The following is an 8,976-nucleotide window of genomic DNA, read 5'->3' on the forward strand; positions in this document are numbered from 1 at the left end:
ACATCAAGTATTCTCAAATCCTTAAAGACTCAATCCGATAAGATAACTTCAAAGGGAAAACTCAATCCATTACAAGAGAGTAGAGGGGGAGAAACATCGTAAGATCCAACTATAATAGCAAAGCTCACGATACATCAATATCGTATCACCTCAAGAACACGAGAGAGAGAGAGAGATCAAACACATAGCTACTGGTACATACCCTCAGCCCCGAGGGAGAACTACTCCCTCCTCGTCATGGAGAGCACCGGGATGATGAAGATGGCCACCGGAGAGGGATTCCCCCTCCGGCAGGGTGCCGGAACGGGTCTAGATTGGTTTTCGGTGGCTATGGAGGCTTCTGGCGGCGGAACTCCCGATCTATTGTGCTCCGCGATGGTTTTAGGGTATATTGGTATATAGGAGGAAGAAATATGCCAGGGGAGCCACGAGGGGCCCACGAGGGTGAAGGGCACGCCCAGGGGGTGGGCGCCCCACTGCCTCATCCCTTCCTCGTTGCTTCCCTTATGTACACCCCAAGTCTCCTAGATTGCTTCCGTTCCAAAAATAAGTTCCGTGAAGTTTCAGGTCAATTGGACTCTGTTTGATTTTCCTTTTCTGCGATACTCTAAAACAAGGAAAAAACAGAAACTCTCACTGGGATCTAGGTTAATAGGTTAGTCCCAAAAATCATATAAAATAGCATATAAATGCATATAAAACATCCAAGGTTTATAACATAATAGCATGGAACAATCAAAAATTATAGATACGTTGGAGACGTATCAGCATCCCCAAGCTTAATTACTGCTCGTCATCGATTAGGTAAATGATAAAAACAGATTTTTTATGTGGAATGCTACCTAACATATTTATCTAAGTAATATTTTGGCATGAATGTTCAGATCCATAAGATTCACGACAAAAGTTTAATATTGGCATAAAAATAATAATACTTCAAGCATACCAACAAAGCAATTATGTCTTCTCAAAATAACATGGCCAAAGAAAGCTATCCCTACAAAATCATATAGTCTGGCTATGCTCCATCTTCACCACACAAAATATTTCAATCATGCACAACCCCGATGACAAGCCAAGCAATTGTTTCATACTTTTGATGTTCTCAAACCTTTTCAATCTTCACGCAATACATGAGCGTGAGCCATGGACATAGCACTATATGTGGAATAGAATGGTGGTTGTGGAGAAGACAAAAAGGAGAAGATAGTCTCACATCAACTAGGTGTATCAACGGGCTATGGAGATGCCCATCAATAGATCAATGTGAGTGAGTAGGGATTGCCATGCAACGGATGCACTAGAGCTATAAGTGTATGAAATCTCAAAAAGAAACTAAGTGGGTGTGCATCCAACTTGCTTGCTCACGAAGACCTAGGGCATTTTGAGGAAGCCCATCATTGGAATATACAAGCCAAGTTCTATAATGAAATATTCCCACTAGTATATGAAAGTGACAACATAGGAGACTCTCCATCATGAAGATTATGGTGCTACTTTGAAGCACAAGTGTGGTAAAAGGATAGTAGCATTGTCCCTTCTCTCTTTTTCTCTCATTTTTTATTTGGGCCTTCTCTTTTTTTATGACCTCTTTTTTATTTGGGCTTCTTTGGCCTCTCTTTTTTCCGGAGTCTCATCCAGACTTGTGGGGGAATCATAGTCTCCATCATCCTTTCCTCACTGGGACAATGCTCTAATAATGATGATCATCACACTTTTATTTTCTCACAACTCAAGAATTACAACTCGATACTTAGGACAAGATATGACTCTATATGAATGCCTCCGGCGGTGTACCGGGATGTGCAATGACTCATGAGTGACATGTATGAAAGAATCATGAATGGTGGCATTGCCACAAATACGATGTCAACTACATGATCATGCAAAGCAGTATGATAATGATGGAGCGTGTCATAATAAGCGGAACGGTGGAAAGTTGCATGGCAATATATCTCGGAATGGCTATGGAAATGCCATAATAGGTAGGTATGGTGGCTGTTTTGTGGAAGGTATATGGTGGGTTTAAGGTACCGGTGAAAGTTGTGCGGTATTAGAGAGGCTAGCAATGGTGGAAGGGTGAGAGTGCGTATAATCCATGGACTCAACATTAGTCATAAAGAACTCACATACTTATTGCAGAAATCTATTAGTTATCGAAACAAAGTACTATGCGCATGCTCCTAGGGGGATAGATTGGTAGGAAAAGACCATCGCTCGTCCCCGACCGCCACTCATAAGGAGGACAATCAATAAACATATCATGCTCCGACTTCGTCACATAACGGTTAGCCATACGTGCATGCTACAGGAATCACAAACTTCAACACAAGTATTTCTCAAATTCACAACTACTCAACTAGATGACTCTAATATCACCATCTCCATATCTCAAAACAATTATCATGTATCAAACTTCTCATAGTATTCAATGCACTTTATATGATAGTTTTTATTATATCCCTCTTGGATGCCCATCATATTAGGACTAAATTCATAACCAAAGCACATTACCATGCTGTTCTAAAAGACTCTTAAAATAATATAAGTGAATCATGAGAGATCATCTATTTCTTCAAAATAAAACCACTGTCGTGCTCTAAAAAGATATAAGTGAAGCACTAGAGCAACAACAAACTACTCCGACAGATATAAGTGAAGATCAATGAGTAATCGAATAATTATGCAACTATATGAAGACTCTATAACATTAAAGAATTTCAGATCTTGGTATTTTATTCAAAAAGCAAGAAAATCCTACAAATAAATTGACGCTCCAAGCAAAACACATATCATGTGGTAAATAAAAATATAGCTCCAAGTAAAGTCACCGATGAACGAAGACGAAAGAGGGGATGCCTTCCGGGGCATCCCCAAGCTTAGGCTCTTGGTTGTCCTTGAATATTACCTTGGGGTGCCTTGGGCATCCCCAAGCTTAGGCTCTTGCCACTCCTTATTCCATAGTCCATCAAATCTTTACCCAAAATTTGAAAACCTCACAACACAAAACTTAACAGAAAACTCGTGAGCTCCGTTAGCGAAAGAAAGCAAAACACCACCTCAATGTACTGTAATGAAATCATTCTTTATTTATATTGGTGTTAAACCTACTGTATTCCAACTTCTCTATGGTTCATAAACTCTTTTACTAGCCATAGACTCATCAAAATAAGTAAACAACACATGAAAAACAGAATCTGTCAAAAACAGAACAGTCTGTAGTAATCTGTAACTAACGCAAACTTCTGGAACCCGAAAAATTCTAAAATAAATTGCTGGACGTGAGGAATTTATCTATTAATCATCTGCAAAAAGAATTAACTAAATAGAACTCCCGAATAAGAAATGGCAGCAATTCTCGTGAGCACTAAAGTTTCTGTTTTTTACAGCAAGATTAACAAGACTTTCCCCAAGTCTTCCCAACGGTTCTACTTGGCAAAAACACTAATTAAAACATAAAAATTCAATCATAACAGAGGACAGATGATTAATTTATTACTAAACAGGAACAAAAAGCAAGGAACAAAAATAAAGTTGGGTTGCCTCCCAACAAGCACTATCGTTTAACGCCCCTAGCTAGGCATGATGATTTCAATTATGCTCACATAAAGGATAAGAATTGAAACATAAAGAGAGGATCATGAAGAATATGACTAGCACATTTAAGTCTAACCCTCTTCCTATGCATAGGGATTTTGTGAGCAAACAACTTGTGGGAACAAGAATCAACTTGCATAGGAAGGTAAAACAAGCATAACTTCAAAACTTTAAGCACATAGAGAGGAAACTTGATATTATTGCAATTCCTACAAGCATATATTCCTCCCTCATAATAATTTTCAGTAGCATCATGAATGAATTCAACAATATAACCAGAACCTAAAGCATTCTTTTCATGATCTACAAGCATAGAAATTTTATTACTCTCTACATAAGCAAATTTCTTCTCATGAATAGTAGTGGGAGCAAACTCAACAAAATAACTATCATGTGAGGCATAATCCAATTGAAAATTAAAATCACGATGACAAGTTTCATGGATATCATTATTCTTTATAGCATACAAGTCATCACAATAATCATCATAGACAGCAACTTTGTTCTCATAATCAATTGGAACCTCTTCCGAAATAGTGGATTCATCACAAAATAAAGTCATGACCTCTCCAAATCCACTTTCATCAATATAATCATCATAACAAGGAGGCATGCTTTCATCATAATAAATTTTGTCATCAAAACTTGGGGGACAAAAAATATCATCTTCATCAAACATAGCTTCCCCAAGCTTGTGGCTTTGCATATCATCAACATCATCGATATTCAAGGAATTCATACTAAAAACATTGCAATCATGCTCATCATTCAAATATTTAGTGCCAAACATTTTAATGCATTCTTCTTCTAATACTTTGGCACAATTTTCCTTTCCATCATACTTACGAAAGATATTAAAAAGATGAAGCGTATGAGGCAAACTCAATTCCATAATTTATTTTGTAGTTTTCTTTTATAACTAAACTTGTGCTAAAACAAGAAACAAAAAGATTCGATTACAAGATCTAAAGATATACCTTCAAGCGCTAACCTCCTCGGCAACGGCGTCAGAAAAGAGCTTGATGTCTACTACACAACCTTCTTCTTGTAGACGTTGTTGGGCCTCCAAGTGCAGAGGTTTGTAGGACAGTAGCAAATTTCCCTCAAGTGGATGACCTAAGGTTTATCAATCTGTAGGAGGCGTAGGATGAAGATGGTATCTCTCAAGCAACCCTGCAACCAAATAACAAAGAGTCTGTTTTGTCCCCAACACACCCAATACAATGCTAAATTGTATAGGTGCACTAGTTCAGCGAAGAGATGGTGATACAATTGGTATATGGATGGTAGATAAAGGTTTTTGTAATATGAAAATATAAAAACAGCAAGGTAACTATTGATAAAAGTGAGCGTAAACGGTATTGCAATGCGTTGAAACAAGGCCTAGGGTTCATACTTTCACTAGTGCAAGTTCTCTCAACAATAATAACATAATTGGATCATATAACTATCCCTCAACATGCAGCAAGGAGTCACTCCAAAGTCACTAATAACGGAGAACAAACAAAGAGATTATGGTAGGGTATGAAACCACCTCAAAGTTATCCTTTCTGATCGATCTATTCAAGAGTCCATAGTAAAATAACATGAAGCTATTCTTTCCGTTCAATCTATCATAGAGTTCGTACTAGAATAACACCTTAAGACACAAATCAACGAAAACCCTAATGTCACCTAGATACTCCAATGTCACCTCAAGTATCCGTGGGTATGATTATACGATATGCATCACACAATCTCAGATTCATCTATTCAAACCAACACAGAGTACTTCAAAGAGTGCCCCAAAGTTTCTACCGGAGAGTCAAGACAAAAACGTGTGCCAACCCCTGTGCATAGGTTCATGGGCGGAACCCGCAAGTTGATCACCAAAACATACATCAAGTGGATCAATAGAATACCCCATTGTCACCACGGGTATCCCACGCAAGACATACATCAAGTATTCTCAAATCCTTAAAGACCCAATCCGATAAGATAACTTCAAAGGGAGAACTCAATCCATTACAAGAGAGTAGAGGGGGAGAAACATCATAAGATCCAACTATAATAGCAAAGCTCGCGATACATCAAGATCGTATCACCTCAAGAACACGAGAGAGAGAGAGAGAGATCAAACACATAGCTACTGTTACATACCCTCGGCCCCGAGGTAGAACTACTCCCTCCTCGTCATGGAGAGCACTGGGATGATGAAGATGGCCACCGGAGAGGGATTCCCCCTCCGGCAGGGTGTCGGAACGGGTCTAGATTGGTTTTCGGTGGCTACGGAGGCTTCTGGCGGCGGAACTCCTGATCTATTGTGCTCCGCGATGGTTTTAGGGTATATTGGTATATATAGGAGGAAGAAATACGCCAGGGGAGCCACGAGGGGCCCACGAGGGTGAAGGGCGTGCCCCCTGCCTCATCCCTTCCTCGTTGCACCCCTAACGTACACCCCAAGTCTTCTGGATTGCTTCCGTTCCAAAAATAAGTTCCATGAAGTTTCAGGTCAATTCGACTCTTGACCTCTTGGAATCTGGTGGGTAAAATAGATAGCTTCTTCAAAATGTCACTCAAGAGGTTGGGTCCTTGGTTGGCTGGGGAGATAATAGCAAGCGCCCATTGAGCCCCAGTATACAGTTGCTCCACCAAGGTGTAAACCGCCTTGAGTTTTGTTACGCTGTTTTGACTCAGATTGTTACTCCATGGACCTATGAGTATTTTAAAAAGGTTAAGCATGCGGCTTATATTTCTGGCAAAAATAGAGTGTAAGTAACTAATACAAATGACTCACCAAAGATTGCGGAGACCATCTGAGACACACGGTTTTTAAGCCGGTGAGCTCCGTGGTGACCTCCTTGAGAGCCGCCTCCGCTGTCTCAGCACGCTATATCAGCAAGGTTTTCTCATCGGCCCATGATTTCTTCTCCACATCAAAATTGGTCTTCAGTTTTTCAGCTTCAGAGAGGCTCAACTGGAATTTGGAGTCAGCGTTCTTTATCTCCGCCTCTTGATCCGCCAGCCGGGTCTTTGCATCAGTCAATTGAGAACCCAATTCAGTTAGGGCAGTCTACAAACATACACAAGTGTGTTAAAATTTATTTCAATAATAGTTATAATGACTAAAGTCCCAAGTGCTTTGCAACGCAACACCACTCGGCACTTGGGGGCTAATGTCTGCCAAAGCAATTTTTTAAATGCAAAATGGCTCTTCTATGCTTAAAAGTCCCAAGTGTTTTACAAGTAACAGCGCTTGGCACTTGGGGGCTAATGCATGATATTAAGAAAGTTTTTCATGTTGAGCCGGATCACACTATTTGTTTGGCCTGATTCAAGACAGTTATGAAGTCAAGTACCGGCTCATTCATGATAAATTGAGCCAGCCCTTGGGGACTACAGGTGAAAATTTATGCTGGACTTAAGGAAAATCTAAGACATAGCATCAACCTTTATCACAACTCTACAGATCATTCAGGTTCATCATAATCCGGAGACTTGGGGGCTGGTAGAGCATATGTAAGCTAGTGAAAGCCGGAGAACGTACCTCATATTTTAGTTGCAGTTGCTTGACCATCTCAATTTTCGAGTCACGGCTGGAATGCACATGACTGAGGTATCCAGACAGCATGTCACTAACATTCAGGTGAGCGTAGTGAGAGACGTCAAACCGCACCTTCTGCCTTTCTAAAGCCTCTTGCTCGGCAGAGTGTTGGGCTAGTACAGTTGGGTTGCCCGGCTCAACGAATTGACTACCGGTAATTAAGACATCATTATCAAAAGTCGTCGGCAGGTTAGCTGAGCTAGATGGCTCAGCGGTAGACGGATTGAGAATGGTCTCATCAACTGACGGCTCAGGAGGATCTGATTGAATGTGGACAGCAGGGTCTTCTGGTGCTTCAGATTGTTTAGGAGGAGTTGGTATTACCTATTCAGGACCAGGGTCTTTCGGATCTTCCACCGGCTTAGCCACCTTGGCTTTCTTGGACTTTGCTTGACCGCTAAGAAGGATTTCATGAGTTAGTATAATGATGCAGACTTAAAGATGCAAAAGAAAGATAAATTTCTTTACCCAGGGGCAATCTTGAAAGCCGGGAATTGAGTTTGTGAAGAATCACCAGAAGAGTGAGAAACCTCCTACAAAAGTAAAATAAAGTTAAGAGAGTAAGGGAATAGATTCATTGATAAAAGCAAGAGACAAAGGTAAAAGAAACCTCATTCTGGCGTTTTCGAGGAGTTTTTGGTAAGCCGGAGGGCAGTTCATTGTCGTCATTAGTCCGGGCCTGACGGCGGCTCTCATGTTGCTGTTTTTTCAAAAGAAAATGAGGATCCAAATAAGCCAAAGGGTGTGAAAACCTTACTTTTCGGGTTACCAGTCGAGGTTTCGGTCTTGGCAAAGGTTCTGAGTCGGAGGAAATAGTTACCTCTTCTTCTACCGACTGGCTGGCCCCCGTGTCGTCCTGGCAATAGTCAGTGTCAATAAGGTTGTTAAAAAACAGGCAAAGGGAGTCAAGGGCTACCTCCGACTCAGAAACATCATCCAGTTGGAATATATCAGAAGCAGTCTTTTTCTTCTTGGACTTTCGGGTTGTCTTCCTGCCGGCTATGGCAGCGGCTCTAGCCTTCTTGGCGGCTTCATGATCATATTTGGCCTTCCAGAAGTCTGATTTGGCCTATAGGCAAATAACATATTAAAAGTCGTGCAAGTATTTAACTACTAAAGAAAAAGGAGGTCAAGGGGGTTTACCTCTGGTGCCGGGTTAAGTTTGCAGAAATGATTTAATCCAACCTTACTGCAGTCCTCATATTTTCCGTTCACGAGGATGGTTGACATTGCAACAATGTCCTCTTCAGTCAGTTGTACAGAACTATGACGCAGAGGGTCATCTGGGCCTCCGCCATATTTATACATCAATCTGGATCTGTGGCTCAGAGGGATGACACGCCATGCGATCCAGCAACGGATCAGGTCAACTCCAGTTAGGCCGTTTCCCAATAAAGCTTGAATCCTTTTGATGGACGGTATGAGCTTCTTGCGTTCAGCGACAGTCAGCTTGTAAGGGAGCACAAACTTGGAGTCAAGATGCTCCACGCGATAACCCGGTAGTGGCTTCTCATCAGCTGGCGAAGTGTCTTTGCAGTAAAACCAAGTTTGGTTCCAATCCTTGGGATGGCTTGGTAAGACTACTAAGGGAAAGACAGCGCCCTGTCGGCGTTGAATCAAAATTCCACCAAGTTCCAAGATAGGACCGTTGGTGCACTGATTCCGGCGGTTCAAATAGAAGTATTCTCTGAAGAGTTCAATAGTAGGTTCTTCTTGAAGATAAACCTCACAGAGAACTTGAAAGTTGTAGATGTTGGATATGGAGTTGGGTCCTAGATCTTGTGGATGAAGCTTGA

At 41.1% G+C, this 8,976-nt stretch overlaps 1 protein-coding gene across 3 annotated transcripts; it reads right to left on the minus strand.

The window, feature by feature from the left end:
• Nucleotides 1–5,884: 5,884 nt before the first annotated feature.
• On the minus strand, nt 5,885–8,970 carry LOC125523276. 3 transcript variants are annotated; one of them, XM_048688329.1, is made up of 8 exons: nt 8,324–8,970; nt 8,097–8,249; nt 8,001–8,036; nt 7,791–7,880; nt 7,649–7,713; nt 7,124–7,577; nt 6,374–6,649; nt 5,885–6,290 (listed from the first exon to the last, which is right to left on the minus strand). In XM_048688329.1, the coding sequence occupies exons 1-6, from the start codon at nt 8,486–8,488 to the stop codon at nt 7,505–7,507; spliced, it is 582 nt and encodes a 193-aa protein (XP_048544286.1). In that variant the 5' UTR covers nt 8,489–8,970; the 3' UTR covers nt 5,885–6,290; nt 6,374–6,649; nt 7,124–7,504. The 3 variants fall into 3 exon arrangements, with proteins under 3 accessions (XP_048544286.1, XP_048544284.1, XP_048544285.1); XM_048688327.1 differs by having other exon boundaries at nt 7,791–8,036; XM_048688328.1 differs by lacking the exons at nt 5,885–6,290; nt 6,374–6,649; nt 7,124–7,577; nt 7,649–7,713 and having other exon boundaries at nt 7,736–8,036.
• Between the last annotated feature and the right edge of the window lie 6 nt (nt 8,971–8,976).

This window comes from Triticum urartu, chromosome 7 (genome assembly GCF_003073215.2).
Source record: "Triticum urartu cultivar G1812 chromosome 7, Tu2.1, whole genome shotgun sequence".
In the NCBI taxonomy this organism is placed as follows: domain Eukaryota; kingdom Viridiplantae; phylum Streptophyta; class Magnoliopsida; order Poales; family Poaceae; genus Triticum; species Triticum urartu.

Coding starts and splice junctions, on each gene's coding strand:
- LOC125523276 (XM_048688327.1), bottom strand. CDS start 8,488: ATGTATAAATATGGCGGAGGCCCAGATGACCCTCTGCGTCATAGTTCT. Junction 7,714..7,790: donor CTCGAAAACGCCAGAATGAG/GTTTCTTTTACC, acceptor TTACTTTTGTAG/GAGGTTTCTCACTCTTCTGG. Junction 7,578..7,648: donor GCTTTCAAGATTGCCCCTGG/GTAAAGAAATTT, acceptor AATCCTTCTTAG/CGGTCAAGCAAAGTCCAAGA.